This window comes from Dendrobates tinctorius, unplaced genomic scaffold (assembly GCF_039654945.1).
Source record: "Dendrobates tinctorius isolate UK_male_01 unplaced genomic scaffold, ASM3965494v1 ptg000011l, whole genome shotgun sequence".
Taxonomy (NCBI): domain Eukaryota; kingdom Metazoa; phylum Chordata; class Amphibia; order Anura; family Dendrobatidae; genus Dendrobates; species Dendrobates tinctorius.
Window position 1 is genome coordinate 78,543,328 of NW_027361679.1, and position 24,627 is coordinate 78,567,954.

General features: G+C 39.6%; 1 protein-coding gene across 1 annotated transcript in view; it reads left to right on the top strand.

Annotated features, from left to right (window-relative positions):
• The window catches only part of LOC141048148 (uncharacterized), a 217,609-nt gene that overhangs the window by 19,716 nt on the left and 173,266 nt on the right, over positions 1–24,627 (top strand). Inside the window, exons 3-5 of the mRNA XM_073543592.1 lie at positions 490–694; positions 16,034–16,161; positions 20,860–20,986. Of these exons, the coding sequence (XP_073399693.1) occupies positions 490–694; positions 16,034–16,161; positions 20,860–20,986 (460 nt within the window). The remainder of the gene's footprint in view (positions 1–489; positions 695–16,033; positions 16,162–20,859; positions 20,987–24,627) is intronic.

Here is a 24,627-nt window from a genome sequence, read left to right on the forward strand (position 1 = left end):
CATTTCTGCTATCTCTGATGAATTTTTTTCTTTTTTTTCATTCTAATGATGAGCCATTTCTCTTCCATTAAGTGCTCCTTTGACCACATGTTGCATGTTGTGGGTTCACAGCAACAGTTTCCAAATGCAAATGCCACACTTGGAATCAGCTCTAGACCTTTTAACTGTGTGATTGATGATGGATTAACAAGGGAATGGACCATGCAGCAGATTAAAAAGATTTTGAGATAATTGTCCTATTACTTTTGGTCCCTTGAAAAAGATGCACCAACACATCAAAGAGCTGTAATTACTAATCCCTTACTCCAATTAGGATTTGAATACCCTCAAATTAAAGGGTCTGCACCTTAAGCCCATATTGATTATATAACTGAATTTCTAATTTGTTTTAATAAACAGGTAAAATGCTAAAACTTGTGTCACTGTCCACTGTTCTCGACCTAACTGTATACTGTACTGTTTGTGAATTAATTTTTTCCTTACCTTAAGTTCCAGTAAATCCTCACGCAGTGGAATTTTGAAAAATGAACTTAAAAATGAGGTAATTAGGTCAGAAAAGCGAAGATCAGCTCTGGCAGGCAGTCTTAAGAATGCATACCATGCTATAGAACATCAGAAGATCTGCTTAGAGCAGCAAGAGCAAGATGCTACTAGTAGTAAATCAACACTTGAGAGTTTGCTGATGAGACAAGAGGTAGGTTTCTGAAAAGAAGCAAAACACAAAGCAATACAGAATTCACAATGTAATATGGGATTGTGAGTATAAGTATGAGTAAACTGTTCTGACTGCTTTACTTAATTTTATTGTGAATGTTTAATGCAATAGAGAATATTTTTGAACTGAAAAGCAAGTACAATCTAAACAGTTGTAGCTTGGAACAAAGTAACGATCTAGATATAGTTTATTGCATTAGGCTCTGTTCACATCTGTATTGTTCTTCTATGACATAGGAGCAGAATAATAAAAATAATGGAACTGCAGAATTCCTGACATGGCGGACACCAATAGAAATCTGTGGGGCTTGGCATTTTACCGGACTGCATGCTTGCATATTTTATAGAATCTGTGCCAGAGACTTCAAAGCTGATGTGAACAGATCCTCAATTGTTTGAACAAAAGATTTTTCTAGCTAAAGCATCCCAATTATCTATCTATATACTGTTGAAACTAGAAGTTTACATACACTATAAAAAGACACATATGCATATTTTTCTCAATATCTGACATGAAATCAGAATAAACTTTTTGCATTTTAAGTCATTTAGGATTACCATTATTATTAATATTTGCCAAATGCCAGAATAATGAGAGAGAGAATGTGTAAGGCATTTTTATTACTTACTACAAAGTCAAAAGTTTACTCACACTAAGATTATTATGCCTTTAAACAATTCTGGACTGCCCATATGATGATGTCCTGTGTTTGGAAGCTTCAGATAGGTTTTTTGGCAACACCTGAGTTAATTAGACACACACCTGTAGATGCATTTTAATGCACACCTGAAACACACTGCTTTGTGTAGCATCATGGGAAATCTAAAGAAATCATCCAAGATATCAGGAAGAGAAGTGTGAACTTGCACAAGTCTGGCTCAACCTTGGGTTCAATTTCAAGATACCTCATCTGTAAAAACAATTATACTAAATATTCCAAAGGAAAAAGTGCGTCACTCACCAAGTTGAGCATATAATGCAAAGTCCTTTATTTCACCATGTACGGCTTGGACAGTGAGTTGGATGTGCAGGTTATGGAGGCATGCAGAGAGAGAAAAAATGAACAACGGCCGTTTCACATGTGATCACTTCAACAGGTCCAAGTGAGTAATTACGTGAGGTCATTTCCTTTATAAGGAGTTGGACCATACAAAGAACTATAATAGACATATGTGAAATAAATATAGTGAGAAATACATAATAGATACAGTGTTCATTTAGTAATTACATTCTATTGCAGATGACCACTAAATGTTATTAGAGGAATATCGATAGATCTAGTCTATCATTTAGTCCAAGAGGACCTTGCGAGTTAGGTTTCATGATCCATTGGGCTTCCTGTCTAAGTAAGATTGTATTATGATTTGCACCATGTGATGGATAGTTAACTACTTCGAGACCTGCAAATTGCAGGGTTTTAGGGATTGGAATCATGTTTTTCTTGTTTATGCCTTATAAGTTTTAAAGAACCCTTACCTGAAGTGATTGATCAGTAATGTTCATGAAATCTGGTGGCTAATGGTCTTATTATTTTTCCTATGTAGTAAAATAAACACAGACAGAATAAAATATACACTACGAATTTAGTTTTACAGGATATGAAATCTGATACTGTTTGTGAAATTGATCCAATACGTAAGGAATTGATGGTGACATGTAAATGGCAGCTTGTACCATTTCCACATTTAATGTTCCCTTTTGGAGTATTAATTTTTAACCAATTGTTATTAGTAGATAATAAACGGGTGTGAACTAATATGTCTCGTTATATTATGAGTTCTTCGATGTGAAAATTGAGGATTTAAGGATCCAATTTTTTGTAGATCTTTGTCCGTTTTAATTTCTCTCTCCTCTGATGTGATCGCACATCAGAGGAGAGATAAATGGGTGCCTCTGATTTCCCCCAATACCTCCCAGTATCCCTGGACACTCCTGCATCCCCCTGGCTGTCGGCGTCTTCTTCCAGGAAGAAAATGTCAGGCGCATGCACAGTGTGCCCACCGAGATCTGCTGGCCGGCACCCGCCAACAATAGGAAATTTTTCCTATTGGTTAATTTTGATCACTGTGATAGACCCTAAAACAGTGATCAAAATAAAAAAATAGTAAATCAAACCCCCTTTATCACCCCCTAAGTTAGGTAAAAATAATAAAATAAAAGCAATGTATTTATTTCCATTTTTCTATTAGAGTTAGGGTTATGATTGGGCTTATAGTTGGGGTTGGGCTAAAGTTAGGGTTAGGATAAAGATAGGTTTGGGCTAGGGTTAGGGTTGGGCCTAGGGTTAGGGATGGGTGTTATGATTGGGTCACCGAGGAGGAAAACAAGACCAAGCTAAGCCACAGAAAACCAGAGAGGTTGGCAACTAAGCGGATTGCAGACCCCTGATCCTATCCACACAACTAGCAGTAGCCATGGAGCATACCTACGATGATTCTAGATGTCTCGACAAAGCTGGAGAACTAAATAAGCCTAAAGCAAGAAAGGGGAAATCTAAACTGCCCCAGAGCAGACCCCAAAGGAATAGATAGCCCCCAAACATATATTATCGGTGAGACAAGATGAAAACACAAACGCAGGTAGAAAAATAGGCTGAGCAAATGATGGGGCCCAAACTAACTAGACAGGACAGGAAAGGAAAGACACTGTCTGCAAAAAAAGCTCTGCAAAAATGCCCAACACGTCTGATAGAAAAAATACTGAAGTCACTAGACTTCGTCCACTATATCAGCATTCTGGTATATTCTGAAAACAGAGAAAAGAGAGGCCAATCTAATAAGGGACAAAAACAAACTGGCACAAACAGTAACATAAAGATGGAAATTCAGCACAGCCCCAGCTGGGGCTGGCTGACCACACAAAAATGAAATAGACAAAACCAAATCAAATGTGAACAATAGCAAAAGAACACTTAGCTTGAGCATGCAGGGACTGAGCTGGAACTAAGACCTCAGGAGGCAGGAAAAAACCACCAGCAGGGATAGAGGGAGTCGGCTGTCTTAAATCCATTCAGAAACTCCCAATGTTCAATCGCCCTCATTATCAGGTGGCAGGCCTCTGTTAATTAGATCAGCTCCATTACCTCCTGTAACCACCAGAGGGAGCCCGGAAAGAGAACTCGCGACCCCTCTGTCAATACAACCATCTCCACTACCTTCACTAGCACCCAGAGGTAGGCCAGAAAGTGAATTCACAAAAAATGGGCTAAAGTTAGGGTTGGGCTAAAGATAGGGTTTGGCAAGGGTTAGGATTGTGGCTATGGTTGGGATTACAGTTAAGGTTGGGATTAAGGTTAGGGGTAAGTTAGGGTTAGGTTTGTGGTTAGGGTTATGGTTAGGGTTGGGATCAGGGTAAAGGTTGTGTTGGGGTTAGGGTTGTGGTTAGGGTTATGGTTATGGTTGGGATTAGGATGAGTGGTTTGTTAGGGTTAGGGTTGGAGTTAGAATTGGGGAGTTTCCACTGTTTAGGTACATCAGGGGGTCTTCAAACGCGACATGAAGCCACCATTGATTCCAGCCAATTTTGCATTCAAAAAGTCAAATGGTGCTCCCTCCCTTCTGATCCCTGTCATGCACACAAACAGTGGCTTTCCCTCACATACAGGGTATCGGTGTACTCGGGAGAAATTGCACAACACATTTTTTGGTCCATTTTCTCCTGCTACCCTTCTGAAAATAAAAAAAATTGGTTCCAAAATAGATTTTTTTGTGAAAAAATGAAAAATGTTCATTTTTTCCTTCCATATTGCTTTAGTTCTCGTGAAGCACCTGAAGGGCTAATAAGCATCTTGAATGTGGTTTTGTGCACCCTGAGGGGTGCAATTTTTAGAATGGTGTCACTTTTGGGAATTTTCTCTTATATTGACCCCCAAACTTAATTCAAATGTGAGTTGTTCCCTTAAAAAAAATTGCTTTTGTAAATTTTGTTGGAAAAATGAGAAATCGCTGGTCAAATTTTAACCCTTATAACTTCCAAACAAAAATAAATTATGTTTCCAAAATTGTGCTGATGTAAAGTAGACATGTGGGAAATGTTATTTATTAACTATTTGATGTGACACCGCTGTCTGATTTAAGGGTACAAAACTCAAAAGTTTAAAAATTGCAAAATTTTCAAAATTTTTGCCAAATTTCTTTTTTTTTCATAAATAAACGCAAGTAATATTGTTCCAGAGCTATAACCTCATAAAGTGACAGTGGTCAGAATTGTAAAACTTGGCTTGGTCATTAAGTACCAAATTGGCTCTGTTAGAGGTTAAATATGACTCTCTGCAATTCATTTTCTGATTATTTTTGCTTGTTTTATTTTTATTTTTATTTTTATTATCCCTTTGAAGTAATTCCATTTGGGATAATATATTCACTCGATCATATGCCTCCATTAGTATTGATGCTACGCCTCTTTCAAGAAAGTGAGTTTTTAATTCATCTATCTGTTTGTTAAATATGATGTCGTTGTTTAATTTTCCGTAGTCTCAGCATTTGGCTGTACAGTAAACCTTTTTTTGGTATGCATGGGGTGTGTACTTTTATAGTGAAGCATCATATTCGTAGCTGTAGATTTTCTGAATACTTTTGTCCGTCCATTATATTAATTTTTACATCTAAGTGTTCCAGATTTTTTCCTCCAAAGCATGATGAAAAACGCATGTTTTCTGTATTGACTGTATTTAAGTATGGTATAATTTCTTGGAATTCTTTCTCAGTTCGATCACATACTATAAATATATCGTCTACAAATCTTAAATATGTGCGTATGTACCTAAGGTATGGGTTGGATATATTGGAGATATACTTTTCTTCAAAGGATACTAAAAACAAATTTGACACATGCTACTGGTGTGCCCATGGCAGTCCCGACTTGTTGCAGATACCTCTTGTCTAAAAATTTAAAACATTGTGGGATAGTATAAATTCTAATGCTTCTAAGACAAAAGCTATATAATCAGGACTTTTGTTAGTATTGGCTAACATTCTGCCTATAGCTTCAATTCACATTTTTTGGGGGGATACGAGTATATAAGCTCTCCACATCTATAGATACTAAAGGAAAACTAGTTTGCCAATCTATTTATTTTAGTGCTCTCAAAAAGTCTCCTGAATCTTTTATGAAGAATGGTATTTTTTCCATTAAAGGTTTTAGCAACTAGTCCAAATACTGGGATAGGGGTTCTGTAAGAGAGTTTATGCCTGACATAATTGGGCGGCCAGGGAGTTGTTGCATCAACTTATGAATTTTGGGAATAATGTACCAGTGAGGTATTTCTGGATATTTTGGTAATTATTTCTCAGCTTTCTTTTTTGAAAGAATCCCTTTTTCTACATTTTTTCTCAGTAAAGATCTTAAGCTACTTTTAAATTTCTGTATTGGATTATTGTCCAGAGGGAGATAAGTATTTGTGTAATTTAATTGTGATAAGGCTTCGGATATCTAGTAATCTCTTTCCAACAATTTCCGCCTTTATCAGCCCTCCTGAATATAGTTCAGATTTTTATGGAATAAATTCATGGACTTCAGTGCGCTGCTTGACAAATTCACGAATCCAGGTTATGAGAAAGATTAACTGTTTATTTTCCAACGCGTTTCAAAGTGTATACCACTTCTTCCTCAGGGGATGACATACAGTGGGGCAAAAAAGTATTTAGTCAGTCAGCAATAGTGCAAGTTCCACCACCTAAAAAGATGAGAGGCGTCTGTAATTTACATCATAGGTAGACCTCAACTATGGGAGACAAACTGAGAAAAAAAAATCCAGAAAATCACATTGTCTGGTTTTTTTTCATTTTATTTACATATTATGGTGGAAAATAAGTATTTGGTCAGAAACAAGCAATCAAGATTTCTGGCTCTCACAGACCTGTAACTTCTTCTTTAAGAGTCTCCTCTTTCCTCCACTCATTACCTGTAGTAATGGCACCTGTTTAAACTTGTTATCAGTATAAAAAGACACCTGTGCACACCCTCAAACAGTCTGACTCCAAACTCCACTATGGTGAAGACCAAAGAGCTGTCAAAGGACACCAGAAACAAAATTGTAGCCCTGCACCAGGCTGGGAAGACTGAATCTGCAATAGCCAACCAGCTTGGAGTGAAGAAATCAACTGTGGGAGCAATAATTAGAAAATGGAAGACATACAAGACCACTGATAATCTCCCTCGATCTGGTGCTCCACGCAAAATCCCACCCCGTGGGGTCAGAATGATCACAAGAACGGTGAGCACAAATCCCTGAACCATGCGGGGGGACCTAGCGAATGAACTGCAGAGAGCTGGGACCAATGTAACAAGGCCTACCATAAGTAACACACTACGCCACCATGGACTCAGATCCTGCAGTGCCAGACGTGTCCCACTGCTTAAGCCTGTACATGTCCGGGCCCGTCTGAAGTTTGCTAGAGAGCATTTGGATGATCCAGAGGAGTTTTGGGAGAATGTCCTATGGTCTGATGAAACCAAACTGGAACTGTTTGGTAGAAACACAACTTGTCGTGTTTGAAGGAAAAAGAATACTGAGTTGCATCCATCAAACACCATACCTACTGTAAAGCATGGTGGTGGAAACATCATGCTTTGGGGCTGTTTCTCTGCAAAGGGGCCAGGACGACTGATCCAGGTACATGAAAGAATGAATGGGGCCATGTATCGTGAGATTTTGAGTGCAAACCTCCTTCCATCAGCAAGGGCATTGAAGATCAAACGTGGCTGGGTCTTTCAACATGACAATGATCCAAAGCACACCGCCAGGGCAACGAAGGAGTGGCTTCGTAAGAAGCATTTCAAGGTCCTGGAGTGGCCTAGCCAGTCTCCAGATCTCAACCCTATAGAAAACCTTTGGAGGGAGTTGAAAGTCCGTGTTGCCAAGCGAAAAGCCAAAAACATCACTGCTCTAGAGGAGATCTGCATGGAGGCATGGGCCAACATACCAACAACAGTGTGTGGCAACCTTGTGAAGACTTATAGAAAACGTTTGACCTCTGTCATTGCCAACAAAGGATATATCACAAATATTGAGATGAAATTTTGTTTCTGACCAAATACTTATTTTCCACCATAATATGCAAATAAAATGAAAAAAAAACAGACAATGTGATTTTCTGGATTTTTTTTTCTCAGTTTGTCTCCCATAGTTGAGGTCTACCTATGATGTAAATTACAGACGCCTCTCATCTTTTTAAGTGGTGGAACTTGCACTATTGCTGACTGACTAAATACTTTTTTGCCCCACTGTATATGAACAGATAGAGCTGTCACAGATTGTATACATCCATGATTCAAAAAATTGGCGCCAATGATCACATGTCATACGGTACAAAAGTCAAAGTTCAAAGTACACCAAGTAAAATGTCATATTAATTAATCTTTGTTCATTAAAAAATATTATTTTTATTAATTCACAAATAAAAAACTCAAGGAAAGCTAAAAAATCAAGAAAAGAAAAAAAAAATATATATATATATATTTAAGAATGAACTCCTGCTGTTGAAAAGAGAGAAAAAGCACAATCTGCACTCAAGCGACTAAACCAAAGTCAGATCATGTCTGAAGGGAAGGAAAAAAAGAACGGCTGTTAAAAAATGTGTATAAAAATAATGAATAATAAATAAAAATGATTAAAAAACAGGGAAAAATATTGAATAAAAATATATTAAAAGTGTGTGTTTATATATATATATATATATATATATATATAATTTATATGATAATAAAAAAACTTTTTATTATCATATAAATTATATATATATATATAAACACACTTTTTTAATATATTTTTATTCAATATTTTTCCCCGTTTTTTAATCATTTTTATTCATTATTCATTATTTTTATACACATTTTTTAACAGCCGTTCTTTTTTTCCTTCCCTTCAGACATGATCTGACTTTGGTGTAGTGGCTTGAGTGCAGATTGTGCTTTTTCTCTCTTTTCAACAGCAGGAGTTTGTTTTTAAATTTATATATATTTTTATTTTCTTGATATTTTAGCTTTCCTTGAGTTTTTTATTTGTGAATTAATAAAAATAATACTTTTTAATGAGCAAAGATTAATTAATATGACATTTTACTTGGTGTACTGTGAACTTTGACTTTTGTACCGTATAACATGTGATCATTGGCGCCAATTTTTTGAATCATGGATGTATACAATCTGTGACAGCTCTATCTGTTCATATATGTCATCCCCTGAGGAAGAAGTGGTATACACTTCGAAACGCGTTGGTAAATAAACAGTTAATCTTTCTCATAACCTGGATTCGTGAATTTGTCAAGCAGCGCACTAAAGTCCATGAACTTATTCCATAAAAATCTGAAGTTCTGACGGAGTTGACCTTTGGACGTACAGCAAGCTGACTACGGATCTTATATGCCTGAACCTCTCCTGGAAAGGGTGAGTGAATTTTTATTTATTCTTCTAACAATAGCCCGGATAAGACCCTATTGCGCTTTTTGTTCCTATAGTTTATCTCCTGAATATAGTGTCATCCCATTTTTTCATATCTTCCAAGGCTTTCTACTCTGTGATTTTTACATTTTTTTCAGGTAATTTGTAGTATAATGCTTCCACGTCTTGGAATAAGTCTATCATATTTCCAGGTGAAATAGGTGGCATATAATTCGTTTGAACACCTACCGTAAAGGGTTTGTGATATGTGGGAAGGACAGAAATAACAGATGATCTGCAGCAAATTGGTTCTGTTATACTGACTAGTGTGGAGGCATCGTCAAAAAGTTCAGGGTGTTTAGGAGAGTTTACCATGAAACCTATTGTACCAATTGTAGTGGGAATTTCTCCCTCTGGACAAGATGAAACATCACTCATTTTAACATTTGCAAAAAAGAATTACATAAATGCATTTTTCTAGTGCCCTTGAATAAATCTATTTGAAATTCAGTAAAATCAAAATGTTCCTTCCTATAAACAGAAGTTTAGTCCTTTAGATAAAACTAACAGGTGATCTATAGTTAAATGTCTTTTGGTTAAATTCACAATGTGATGTTCTTTGTTGAGTGTGGTTATTTCTTCCAAGATACTTGTTTCAGTTTTTTTCCCAAACTTGCCGTTTTTGCCACCTCTTCTCGTACTTGTCCTAAATGGATCAATGTTTCTATGTTTTTTGATGAATTGCTGCTGCTTGATTTCACCTGTTTTTCAGTGGTGCTGGAATCTGAATCTGTGGTCCACCCATCTATATTGGACCTTTTCGTTTTAAGTTTTTGATTGCAATTTCTGTTATGATGAAAGTGTTTTTTATTCCAGGAGAAAACATGACCTGTATCGTAGTCATTTTTGTCTCGTAAAATTTTTTCTTTTTTCTTTTGCTTCGTTTCAATTTGAATTAATATTAATTTTCTTAAATTTTTTTTACAAAATTGAGATTTTGATTTTCAGTTAGACAATTCAGTTTTAGCCTTTTCCAGTTGTTCATCGAGGATTGTGTATTCTTGTTTATTTTTGGATGACACTAAACGTAGTAAATTTTGAGAGCATTGTAAATTAATCTGTTCCCATTCTTTTTGGAATGTTGGATCATCTTGGAATTGTGAAATTTCCTTGAACACACGAAGACCTCTTGGTACTCGATCACATTCAATATAAGATTTTAATGATTTCATTGTCCAAAAAAGCCTTATTTCTTTTTCGGCTAAAAAATATATTTTAGTCTCAAGGGTTTTTGTACTTATAATTTCTAGTTCCTCTTTATGGTTGTAATCTGCAAAAAACTCTCCTGCATCCTCACGCCCTGCTAAAAGTCCTTGTTTATCCGCTACATGTTCATTAGGATCAGACTCACTGTCCAAGCCGCACATGGTGAAATAACGAACTTTGGAATATTTGTTCAGCTTGGTGAGTGCTGCATTTTTTCCTTTGGAATATTTATCATACACTTGTTTTTTTCATACCAAGCACCACATACCAGTTGATGGTTCCGCCTCACTTCAGTAAAACAGGATCAATCATCTCTATGTGTGATATACACTCACTGGCCACTTTATTAGGTACACCTGTCCAACTGTGTGTTAAGACTTAATTTCTAATCAGCCAATCACATGGCGGCAACTCAGTGCATTTAGGCATGTAGACATGGTCAAGACAATCTCCTGCAGTTCAAACCGAGCATCAGTATGGGGAAGAAAGGTGATTTGAGTGCCTTTGAACGTGGCATGATTGTTGGTGCCAGAAGGGCTGGTCTGAGAATTTCAGAAACTGCTGATCTACTGGGATTTTCACGCACAACCATCTCTAGGGTTTACAGAGAATGGTCCGAAAAAGAAAAAAAATCCAGTGAGCGGCAGTTCTGTGGCCGGAAATGCCATGTTGATGCCAGAGGTCAGAGGAGAATGGGCAGACTGGTTCGAGCTGATAGAAAGGCAACAGTGACTCAAATTGCCACCCGTTACAACCAAGGTAGGCAGAAGAGCATCTCTGAACGCACAGTGCGTCGAACTTTGAGGCAGATGGGCTACAGCAGCAGAAGACCACACTGGGTACCACTCCTCTCAGCTAAGAACAGGAAACTGAGGCTACAATTTGCACAAGCTCATCGAAATTGGACAGTAGAAGATTGGAAAAACGTTGCCTGGTCTGATGAGTCTCGATTTCTGCTGCGACATTCGGATGGTAGGGTCAGAATTTGGCGTAAACAACATGAAAGCATGGATCCATCCTGCCTTGTATCAACGGTTCAGGCTGGTGGTGGTGGTGTCATGGTGTGGGGAATTTTTTCTGGGCACTCTTTGGGCCCCTTGGTACCAATTGAGCATCGTTGCAACGCCACAGCCTACCTGAGTATTGTTGCTGACCATGTCCATCCCTTTATGACCACAATGTACCCAACATCTGATGGCTACTTTCAGCAGGATAATACGCCATGTCATAAAGCTCGAATCATCTCAGATTGGTTTCTTGAACATGACAATGAGTTTACTGTACTCAAATGGCCTCCTCAGTCACCAGATCTCAATCCAATAGAGCATCTTTGGGATGTGGTGGAACGGGAGATTCGCATCAGGGATGTGCAGCCGACAAATCTGCGCCAACTGTGTGATGCCATCATGTCAATATGGTCCAAAATCTCTGAGGAATGCTTCCAGCACCTTGTTGAATCTCTGCCACGAAGAATTGAGGCAGTTCTGAAGGCAAAAGGGGGTCCAACCCCTTACTAGCATGGTGTACCTAATAAAGTGGCCAGTGAGTGTATATGTTCCAGTGGTGCCATTCACTTTCTTCTTTGCTTGAAAAACAAATAATTATATGCAAATACAAACAAGATGGGAATGTTTATAAGCGGGGGCCCTAATTCCCAATCAAGGTTATAGTCTATTTCTGAGAAAATTGGGATATAAAACTTAACCTCTGCAGTGGGCGGAGCTTCACGGAGGAACTACGCAGCCCTCCCCAGCTCTGTCGAACACAAATGTGAAGCCAGCCTTATAGCACAGTTATCAATATCCATGGGCGTCACTAGCATCAATGATAAGGGGCTCTAGCCCCGAACATTTTGCCAGAGCCCCGGATGTTCTGCAACTACCGCATTGAACTGTGTTCGCATCACCTTGACACCAATACAGTTCAAAGGGGGTGCCTTGCAGGAGAAGAACACAGGCCAATGAGCATCAGATGGAGAGAAGAGCTGATTGGCCAGTGCACCTGTTGTCCCGTGCGGTGCGACTCTGAGGGAGAGAGCTAGCAGTAATCGAGATGAAAGGTCAGTATTACAGCCTGTGTGTTTTCCCAGGGACAGATAGAATGTAGCTCCTGTCAGCACGGTGACAGCTTCTCCTGCTCTGCAGCATCCCAGCAGAGAAGGCGAGAGCGAGAGCGGGGAAGGTGCCTGGACAGTGCTGCTGTAAGCAGAAAAAGCTTAGGAGCTGCACATGTTCTTCAGCCTCCCCTGCACCAGAGAGGAGAGTGTGTGATGTGTGCATGAGGTATCTGTTTTGTGTATGATACTTGCTATGTGTGAGATGTGTGTGAGGTATCTTTATTGTGTGTTTGATACTTCTGTGAGAGGTATATGTAGTGTGTGTGAAGTGTGTGATACTTGTGTGAGAGGTATCTGTATTGTGTGTGTGTGTGTGTGGTATCTGTAGTGTGTGAGGTATCTGTATTGTGTGTGTGAGATATCTGTATTGTGTGTGTGTTAGAGGTATCTGTATTGTGTGTGTTAGAGGTATCTGTATTGTATGTGTGTGTGAGGTATCTGTATTGTGTGTTAGAGGTATCTGTATTGTGTGTGAGGTATCTGTATTGTGTGTTTTTGAGGCATCTGCATTGTGTGTGTTAGAGGTACTGTATCTGTATTGTGTGTGAGCTATCTGTATTGTGTGTGTGAGGTATCTGTATTGTGTATATGAGGTATCTGCATTGTGTGTGAGGTATCTGTATTGTGTGTGTGTGAGGTATCTGCATTGTGTGTGTGAGTGGTATTTGTATTGTGTGTGTGAGGTATCTGTATTGTGTGTGTGAGGTATCTGTATTGTTTGTGTGAGGTAACTGTAGTGTGTGATACTTGTGTGTGAGGTATCTGTAGTGTGTGTGTACACTTGTCCAGCATGCATGTGCTGTGTATATGATATGTACCTGCTGAGCATTTTGTTATACAGCACGTGTGTACTAAGAACATGTATGATGTCTGTGCCTGTGTGACTTTATGATGTGTCTGTAATAAACCTGTGTTGTACAGTATATATGGGCTACGGGACTCATTATACTAGATATAGGGAGTTGTAGGGGCCATCATATTGGTTATAGTGAACTGTGTGTGCCATAATACTGGATAGAGGGAGCTGTAGGGACCATGATACAGTGTATAGGAAGCTGTGGGGACCATGATACAGTGTATAGGAAGCTGTGCGAACCATGATACAGTGTATAGGAAGCTGTGGGGACCACGATACAGTGAATAAGAAGCTGAGGGGACCATGATACAGTGTATAGGAAGCTGTGGGGACCATGATACAGTACAGTGTATAAGAAGCTGTGGGGACCACAATACAGTATATAGGAAGCTGTGGAGACCATTGTATAGGGAGATGTGGAGATCATGATACAGTGCATATGGTGCTGTGGCGACCATCATACAGTTCATAGGGAGCTGTGGGGACCATCATACAGTGCATAGGCAGCTGTGAAGACCATCGTATAGGGTGATGTGGGGATCACGACACGGTGCATAGGGTGCTGTGGCGACCATCATACAGTTTTTAGGGAGCTGTGGGGACCATCATACAGTGCATAGGCAGCTGTGGCGACCATCATACAGTGCATAGGGAACTTTTGGGACCATCATACAGTGCATCGGGACCTGTGGGGACCATCATACAATGCGTATTATGTAGTCACCGTGTAGTGGTGATGGCGTTATAAACTTCTGTGAAGCACTGGGGGGTTCAAAGTGCTCACCACACATCTAGATAAGTTCCATGGGGGGTCTGGTTTCCAAAATGGGGTCACTTGTGGGGAGTTTGAATAGTTTAGGCACATCAGAGGCTCTCCAAACGCACATGACACCCGCAGACCATTCCATCAAAGTCTGCATTCCAAAACATCATTCCTTCCCTTCCGAGCCCCGACGTGTGCCCATACCGTAGTTTTCTCCCACATATGAGGTATCAGCGTACTCAGGACAAATTGGACAACAACTTTTGGTGTTCAATTTCTCCTGGTACCCTTGGGAAAATAAAAAAATTGGGGACTAAATGATCATGTTTGTGGAAAAAATACGATTTTTTTTTCACGCCCGGGCATTATAAACTTCTGTGAAGCACTGGGGGGTTCAAAGTAATCACCACACATCTAGATAAGTTTCTTGGGGGGTCTAGTTTCCAAAATGGTGTCATTTGTGGGGGGTTTCCGCTGTTTTGGTACATCAGGGGCTTTCCAACCGCGACATGCTGTCGGATCTCAATTCCAGCCAAAAACGTCAAATGGCGCTGCTTCCCTTCCGAGCTCTGCCATGCGCCCAAATAGTGGTTTACCCCCACATATGGGGTATCAGCGTACTCAGAACAAATTGCACAATAACTTTTAGGGTCCTGTTACCATTGGAAAAATAAGAATTGAGGGTGAAAAGATCATTTTTGTGGAAAAAATATGATTTTTTAATTGTACGGCTGTACGTTATAAACTTCTGTGAAGCCCTTGTGGGTTCAAAGTTCTCACCACACATCTAGATAAGTTCCTTGGGGGGTCTAGTTTTCAAAATGGGGTCACTTGTGGGGGGTTTCCACTGTTTAAGTACATCAGGGGCTCTCCAAACGGGACATGGCGTCAGATCTGAATTCCAGCCAATTTTGCATTGAAAAAATCAAACGGCGCTCCTTCCTTTCTGAGCTCTGCCATGCACCGAAACAGTGGTTCCCCCCCACATATCAGGTATCAGCGTACTCAGGACAAACTGCACAATACCTTTTGCAGCCCAATTTCTCCTGTTACCCTTGGTAAAATAAAAAAAATTGAACCTGAAGTATTTTTTTTGTGAAAAAAAGTTAAATGTTCATTTTTTTTTAAATATTCAAAAAATTCCTGTGAAGCACATGAAGGGTTAATAAACTTCTTGAATGTGGTTTTGAGCACCTTAAGGGATGAAGTTTTTAGAATGGTGTCACTTTTGGGTATTTTCTATCATATAGACCTTTCAAAGTGGCTTCATATGTGATGTGGTCCGTAAAAATAAAATGGTGTTGCAAAAATGAGAAATCGCTGGTCAACTTTTAACCCTTATAACTTCCTAACAAAAAAAAATTTTGGTTCCAAAATTGTGCTGATGTAAAGTAAATATGTGGGAAATGTTACTTATTAAGTTTTTTGTGTGCCGTATCTCTGTGATTTAAGAGCATAAAAATTCAAAGTTGGAAAATTGCGAAATTTTCAAAGTTTTTGCCAAATTTCTGTTTTTTTCACAAATAAACACAAGTTATTTGAATGAAATTTTACCACTAACATGAAGTACAATATGTCACGAGAAAACAATGTCAGAATCACTGAGATCCATGGAAGCGTTTCAGAGTTATTACCTCATAAAGGGACAGTGGTCAGAATGATAAAAATTGGCCCGGGAGTTAACGTGCAAACCACCCTTGGTAGTGAAGGGGTTAATAAACGAAATTAAAAAAAAAAGAGGGGCCCATATACGGTTCTTGCACAGGGGCCCTTTTCCTTTTGTGTCCACCACTGTTTTAACCCTATTACTGTTTTATGCATACAAGACATTCATTAAATGTAAATGAGCCACAGCTCATTATTAATTATATTATCTATTTCAAAGAATGTAAAGGGTTATACAAAATAGAAATTCATATTGTTTGTATCATTTTACAGTTTTTAGAGTCGCGATTATCTAACTTGAAAAGTGGGAATTTGTATCCAGATTGTCTTAATCTGTTTGTTAGTGAAAAGAATGTACAGCAGTCTTCTAGATACCCATCTGAAGTCAGAGATTACAGCAGGTATGTAATAGAATATAATACTTGTAGTCAGTACAGTATTTACCTCTCAAAGGCATGTAGGCACAGACTGTTTTAAATGACCCATCAAATGGACCACAATAATAGCCAAAAAGACATGAACCAGATATCCTCCATTCATAGACTAATCTGTTCACAGTATTTTTTTTTTTCCTCAAACCATATAATCACACTGGCCACTTCATGGTGACCTCTTTTATTTAAGTGCTTATTTTACCCATCAAGTAGGTGACACCTAAAAATGATAACAACCATTCTTAGGTTTAATACAACATCTTGCATTCTCTACAACCTTCCTCTTGTCTCCGCCTTAGAGTATTGTTAGTGTATTAAAAAGTTTTAGGCAGGCGAGGAAAAAAATGGTGCAAAGTGAGAATGTTTTAAAACATAGCAGTGTTTTTTCTAATTACTATATTTTTATACAAAGCGAATGAGTAAAAAGGAAATATAACTCAAATCAATATTTGGTGTGACCACCCTTTACCCTCAGTAGAGCATTCAAGCATTAATTTTCCTAGGCACACTTGGACACAGATTTTTAACGAACATGGCAGGGAGGTTGTTCCAAACATCTTGGAGAGCTAACTGCAAATCTTCTGTGGATGGTTTGAAAAAGAGAAAATTGGACTCTTTAAGTGCTTCAACAGTATAAAACATTTTGTTAATACACAACATTGAAAATAGAAAAATACATAAGAACAGAGTATAAAATGATCACAACAAAAGACTGACAGTGTGTCTGGTGCCAAAATGTCACGCAAAGGATCTAGTAACCAAGACCAGCAACAAAAATAGGAAACATGACCTCATAGCCCTTGTTATGAAAAAAATAAACCTTTGTGGGTGAAAATTATATGCATGCAATGACTCATTCTGATACACTATGAAATGATTAAAAGTCATGAGTACATAGTCCTAAATGCAGTGAGCAAATATCTACAGATAAATGTTACATAAATATAGTAGTCAAAAGTAGCATATCATCATAAAAGCATCAGAGGAGAACTCAGTTAGGAGATCAACCCCAGGGTCCCCAACGATGAAGTGTAATATGTGAAAGCACGTCGGGGACCCAGGATGTCCTCTCCTATCTTGTCTAATATGGAGTTGCTTCTTAGGCCAGTTGGGACAAATTATGTGTTGCCCACATATGGCCAAAATTCTATGACTACTTTGTACCTAATGAATTTTGGTTTACTAATAGATCTTCTGTAGATGTAGGCTTGCAAAATCTTTGTCCCCATATGTAATCTCAGACTCGATGTTGAGATCAGGGCTCTATGGGGGACATATAATCACTGCCATTACTCCTTATTCTTCTTCTTTCCTCTGAGGCTAGTACTTAATGATATTAGCTGTATGTTTGGGGTCATTGTTCAGCTGCAGAATATATTTGGAACCAATCAGACATCAACCCTGATGGTTGAAAACAAACCAAAAGGAGTAATAGCCAATATAAAGGGAAGCCACCCACAGGCACAATCATAGTGGGAAATCAGTAAGGCTTCCTAAAGGACACTCCTAAATATTAATATAACACCAAGAGAAACAAACTGGAGTACAAAGTCCATAATTATAAAAATTAATGAAATTTATTATAACCATTTAAAATGACACGAATAATAAATACATATACATATAATACAATATAAAGGTATAAAGATCAGGCAATAATGGCTGGGGTCAATAGTAATAAAGTTTCAGGCTATGTGCCCACGTTGCGTGTTAAAACGCACACAGAAAACCGGACTCCTTCCCAGAAATCGCGCGTTTTTTTCCGTGCGATTTCACCACGATTCTGTTTGCGATTTTGTCGCGATTTTCTCAAGCACTTTCCAAGCGATTTGAAGCATCGCTTGGAAAGTGATTGACAGGTTGGTCACACTCGTCAAGCATAGTGTTTGACAAATGTGAGCAGCTTTTTACTATTGAGGCCGCCTATGCAGTATCAATAGTAAAAGATAGAATGTGAAAAATGATAAAAAATTAAAAAATTGGGGTATATTTACCTTCCGACGTCCCGCGCTGCATTCCCGGGCATCAGCGTTCCCAGTAATGCCTTGCGAGACCTGTGATGACGTTGGTCTTGCGTTACTATAGCGAGCTCGTGAGAACGCTAGTGTCACGCGAGACTACGTCATCACAGGACCTTGCCGCAAGGCATTACTGAGAACGCTTAGGCCGGGAATGCAGCGCGGGACGTCGGTAGGTAAATATACCCCGATTTTTTATTTTTTATTCTTTTTTTTACAGGGGTATGGTACCCAGGGCCTGGAGGACAGTCTCCTCTCCTCCACACCGTGGGTACCAACCGCACATGAGACACTTAACTTCCCGCATGGTGGGCATAGCCACATGCGGGAAGTAAGCGATTCTCATGCATTCCTATGGGTGCGGAATCGCGGCAATTCTTTGCGATTCCGCACAAAAGAATGATCATGCTGCGATTTTTTCCGTGATGTGTTTCCTCTGCGGAAAAAAGCGCAGCATTAGCACAGCATGTGCGGAATGCCATAGGAATGCATGGGGTGCATTCTGTACACGATTTTTAAACGTTTTCGCAGTGTTTTCACGCCAAAAATCACGGCAAAAACGCTTAAAAATCGCATCGTGGGCACACAGCCTAAAGCAAATTTGCCTAAAGTACAGGCAGCACACAGGGCTAAATAAGCTCACACCTATTAAAATAACAGTCTAAATACAAGTGTATAAACCATAATCTAAGGTGTAAAACCATGCTCAAGCAAAGTGCTTACCCATGATAAACTGCCCAGGACCACAGACCGCCGCAACCGACGCGCGTTTCGCTCACTCTTTTTCAAGGTGCGGTATAGTGTGCCAGAACGGGCCACCCTTAAATATCCCCAAGACCAGCTGAGCACAATAATGGTGCATGTATCCGGGAACCGACCCCGGAACTTGCATCACCGGTAGGCATGGAAACACAACGCCGCAAGTCAGCGCAGACCGGAAGTCGTCACCGACATGCCTACGTCATATGCCAGCGCCCCCAGCGATGCTCCGAGACGCGTGAATCCGGAGACATGCGCACTGTGCACCGGAATCAGGCCAACACAAAATGTGCCCACAAATACCATAGTGCACAACAATATACATGTGGATAATATAAATAGTATATATAATAATTAAATTCGAACGCAATCAAAGATACCATTAAGTACTATAATATAACCATAAGTGCATAATATAAATTTACATAGATATATTATTATCAGTGCAAAGTGCTTAATAAAAAGGAGGAAGTGAAGGGAAAAAGGGGAAGAAAAAGGCTATAAAGCCAAATAACAAACAATGTCCAAAGACATATATAAAAGAGTACAGCAGATGAATCCATAGTCAGTGTAGCCCGTAGCAAATCTTCATCTCTGAAGTCATTCAAGGATGGAAAGAATGCTTGATCAATAACACAAAACTAAAATAAAAAGTATATATATATATATATATATATATATATATATATATGTCCTATAATAAATTTCATTAATTTTTATAATTATGGACTTTGTACTCCAGTTTGTTTCTCTTGGTGTTATATCAACCCTGATGGTATTGCACGTTAGATAAGTATCTGTCTCTGTTTCTCAGTAGTGTGGACACCATTAATCTTGATGAAATACTCAATTCCATTTGCTGAAATGAGTCCCAAAATTTGTAAGGCACCCTCACCATATTTCATTGTTGCCTGTAGACACTCATTATTGTACTGCTTCCAGCCCTTTAGAACATTTTGACTCATCAGTCCAGAATACCTGCTGCCATTTTTCTGCACCTCAGTTCCTATGTTTTCATGCATAACTGAGACATTTTGCCTTATGTCCATGTCATATGTATGGTTTTAGGCTGCAATACCATGAAAACCACTTCTGGCACAATAGATGAGTACAGATGAGTCTCACTGATTGCTCCCAGCTCTGAGTTAATGGCACTGCTGGACATCTTCCATTATTGATGTAAGCACGATATGTCTTTCATCTGCTGCACTATGTTTACTGACCAGCAACATTTACAGTATGGTCTTCAACATTGCTCTTCTCTTGGCATCCTCAATGCTGACAAATAAAGGTGAATACTTATCCATCACAGGTGCAATACTATTAAAACAACAACTTAGTAACCAACCAAATATCTGTGAGGTGGCTGCCTAGTATTCAAAATGCACACAGACTTGCATAGGGTGCCATTAACACCATTATATGAGATGCACCTTGTCCATATAATAGCTTGTTACCAACGCCCCTACTATTACATCAGGTGGGCTGCCAATACCATATGTACACCCACAGGACAGACAGCCCAGATTACCCAACCACTACTGAAGGGCCCGGTCTGCACTCGGGATAAAAAACATGGAAAAAAGATGTGTATAATTCATAGGGTATTAGTTAACAAACCATGTCAGGGGTCCTCATTAGCCAGCCGGCTAGACATGGTATTGCAAGTATGGCTGTTTTTTTTTCAGTGATGACTAAAATTATAATTTGTTCTTGCTCTTTAATGAAAAAAATTCTGCTTAATTACCACTATTAGATAATTCACATTTCTTGCAGCTTGCAGTGAATTAAATAAATTAAACCAAAGGATTATTTTTACATCTCCTTGGTAGTAAGAGATTACATTTTCTGATCGGCATGCTTATTAATACTTTTGTCATATTTATAGGATTAATGCTTTGGAAAGGGAAATGTCCAATTTTAAAGAGAAAATGAGAAGCTATGGCTCAATGCGGGCAAACAATACTGATTGCACTAAGAATTTATGTGAGGCCCGAAAATTGTACGAAGCTGAGGTATGTTGCAATGATTCTGTTATTCCATTACTAATGTTGAAACTTTTGACTTGAAATTAAGCTATGTTTAATAATGAAAAATTACACAGGGAAAACCTATTGAACAAGGGTATTTAATAACTTTGTACAAAAGCCTTTGTTGGTGATGACAGCTTGCAGATGCCTCCTGTATGGAGAAACTAGTTGCATGTATTGCTCAGGTGTGATTTTGGCCCATTCTTCTCACAAATACTCTTCAAATCCTGGGTTCCTTCTATGAACTCTGAGATTTACTTCCATACATCTTCTATTGGATGCAAGTCAGTTGATTGGCCTTTCCATTCTAGCATCTTTATTTTCTTTCTCTGAAACCAATTGAGAGTTTCCTTGGCTGTGTGTTTGGGATCATTGTCTTACTGAAATGTCCACCCTTATTTCATCTTCATCATTCTGACAGAAAATATCTTGGTACATTTATCTATTCATCCTTCCTTCAATTATATGAAGTTTGCCAGTGCCATATCCTGAAAAACAGCCCCACACCATGATGTTTCCATCTCCAAGCTTCACTGTTGGTATGGTGTTTATGGGGTGATATGCAGTGCCTTTTGACCTGCAATCATGGTGTGTATTAGGGCATCCAAACAGTTCAATATTGGTCTCATTTGACCCAACTATATTCTCCCAATATTTCACAAGCTTGTCTAAATGTTGTTAAGCAAACTTTAAACGCACTTTTTGTTCAGAAATGGAGTCTTGCATGGTGAGCGTGCATGCAGGCCATGGTGGTTATTATTATTATTATTTATTGTTATAGCGCCATTTATTCCATGGCGCTTTACATGTAAGGAGGGGTATACATAAAAACAAGTACAATAATCTTAAACAATACAAGTCATAACTGGTACAGGAGGAGAGAGGACCCTGCCCGCGAGGGCTCACAATCTACAAGGGATGGGTGATAATACAGTAGGCGAGGGTAGAGCTGGTCGTGCAGCGGTTTGGTCGATCGGTGGTTACTGCAGGTTGTAGGCTTGTCGGAAGAGGTGGGTCTTCAGGCTCTTTTTGAAGGTTTCAATGGTAGGTGAGAGTCTGATATGTTGTGGTAGAGAGTTCCAGAGTAGGGGTGATGCGCGAGAGAAATCTTGTACGCGATTGTGGGAAGAGGAGATAAGAGGGGAGTAGAGAAGGAGATCTTGTGAGGATTGGAGGTTGCGTGCGGGAAAGTACCGGGAGACGAGGTCACAGATGTATGGAGGAGACAGGTTGTGGATGGCTTTGTATGTCATGGTTAGGGTTTTGTAATGGAGTCTCTGGGCAATTGGGAGCCAGTGAAGGGATTGACAGAGGGGAGAAGCTGGGGAATAGCGGGGGGACAGGTGGATTAGTCGGGCAGCAGAGTTTAGAATAGATTGGAGGGGTGCGAGAGTGTTTGAGGGGAGGCCACAGAGCAGGAGGTTGCAGTAGTCAAGGCAAGAGATGATGAGGGCATGGACTAGGGTTTTTGCAGATTCTTGGGTGAGGAATGAACGGATTCGTGAAATATTTTTGAGTTGAAGTCGGCAGGACGTGGAAAGGGCTTGGATATGTGGTTTGAAGGAGAGATCAGCGTCAAGGATTACTCCGAGACAGCGAGCTTGTGGGACTGGGGAGAGTGGGCAGTCATTTACTGTAATTGATAGGTTCGTAGGGGGGGCCACGTGAGATGGGGGAAAGATGATGAATTCTGTTTTGTCCATGTTGAGTTTCAGAAATCTAGCGGAGAAGAAGGATGAAATAGTGGACAGACATTGAGGGATTCTGGTTAGTAGGGAGGTGATATCTGGTCCATAGATGTAGATCTGTGTGTCATCAGCGTAGAGATGATACTGAAAGCCATGAGATTCTATGAGCTGTCCCAGGCCAAAGGTGTAAATAGAGAACAGCAGGGCCCAAGGACTGAACCTTGTGGGACTCCGACAGATAGGGGGCGAGGTGAGGAGGTGGTGTGTGAGTGGGAGACGCTGAATGTCCGGTCTGTTAGGTATGGTGAGATCCAGGATAGGGCCAATTCTGTGATGCCGAGGGATGAGAGGGTCTGTAATAATAGGGAATGGTCCACTGTGTCAAAGGCAGCCGACAGGTCCAGGAGGAGGAGGACAGAGTAGTGTCGCTTGCTCTTGGCGGTTAAGAGGTCATTGGTGACCTTAGTAAGGGCAGTTTCAGTGGAGTGGTGTGACCGGAAGCCAGATTGTAAGCGGTCGAAGAGGGAGCAAGAAGAGAGATGGGAGGACAGTTCAAGGTAGACGTGTTGTTCCAGTAGCTTGGAGGCATAGGGGAGAAGTGATATAGGGCGATAGCTAGATACAGAGGATGGGTCAAGAGAGGGCTTTTTGAGGATAGGTGTGATGGAGGCATGTTTAAAGCTTGAGGGGAAAACACCAGTTGTTAGTGACAGGTTGAAGAGATGGGTTAGTGTTGGGATGAAGACTGTGGTGAGGTTTGGTATGAAGTGGGATGGGATCGGGTCGAGTGCACAGGTGGTGAGATGTGATCTTGAGAGTAGAGTGGAGAGTCGATCTTCTGTAATGGTGGAGAAGTTGGTTTTGAAGGTGGAGGGCTGGGAAGTTGGGGGGAAGGGCTCTGGGGGTTGTTGACCAAAACTGTCTCTGATGTTATCAATCTTCTGCTTGAAAAATGAGGCAAAGTCTTCAGCTGAGATGAGTGGGGAGGGAGGAGGTGCTGGGGGGCGGAGGAGAGAATAACTGTTTAGGGTTGTGAGACAGGGAGGATATGAGAGATGAGAAGTAGGTTTGTTTAGCTGTGGCGAGTGTGGTCTTGAAAGTAGTGAGGGACTGTTTGAATGTGATGAAGTGCTCGTTGGAGTGGGATCTTTTCCATCTGCGCTCAGCAGCCCTGGAAGCTGGTTGAGTGCAATACTTAATAATAATTTTCTTTGAAACAATTGTACCTGCTAATTTCAGATCTTTCTGTAGCTCTCTACTGGTGGTTTTTGGAAAACTCTTCTGATAATTTTTTTTTCACTCCTCTGTCTGAAATGTTGTGGGGAGAACCTGGTCATGGCCGGTTTACAGTGAAATTATGTTTTTCCACTTCTGGATTGTGGCCCCAATTGTGCTCTCTGGAACCTTCAGTACTTTAGAAATTCTCCTGTAACCAATGCCATCAGTATGGTTTGCAACAATAATGTTGCAAAGTTCTTGAAACAGCTCACTACCCATCACAAGATGTTTCTTGTGTGTCACCTTGTAATGAGACACCTTTTATTTTCCACAAAGTGGCAGGATTGCTTTCAAATTATTGACAGAGCTAGTGCCATGATTTTCCATGGCTTTTTGAATCTTTCTTTTTCCCTATGTCATTTCTCATTATTACACGTAACTTAATTTATGGACATCTATGGTTTATTTTTTTTTGCCTGTGTGGATAGCATAAGTTGCTACCAACATTTAATGAGAATTGCATGTCAATATCAATAGCACCTTTAGAAATATATTTGCTTAAAAATTTGGTGACATGTTAAATACCGTATATACTCGAGTATAACAAAACTGGGAAAACTTATTGACTCGAGTATAAGCCTAGGGTGGAAAATGCAGCAGCTACTGGTAAATTTCAAAAATAAAAATAGATACCAATAAAAGTAAAATTAATTGAGACAT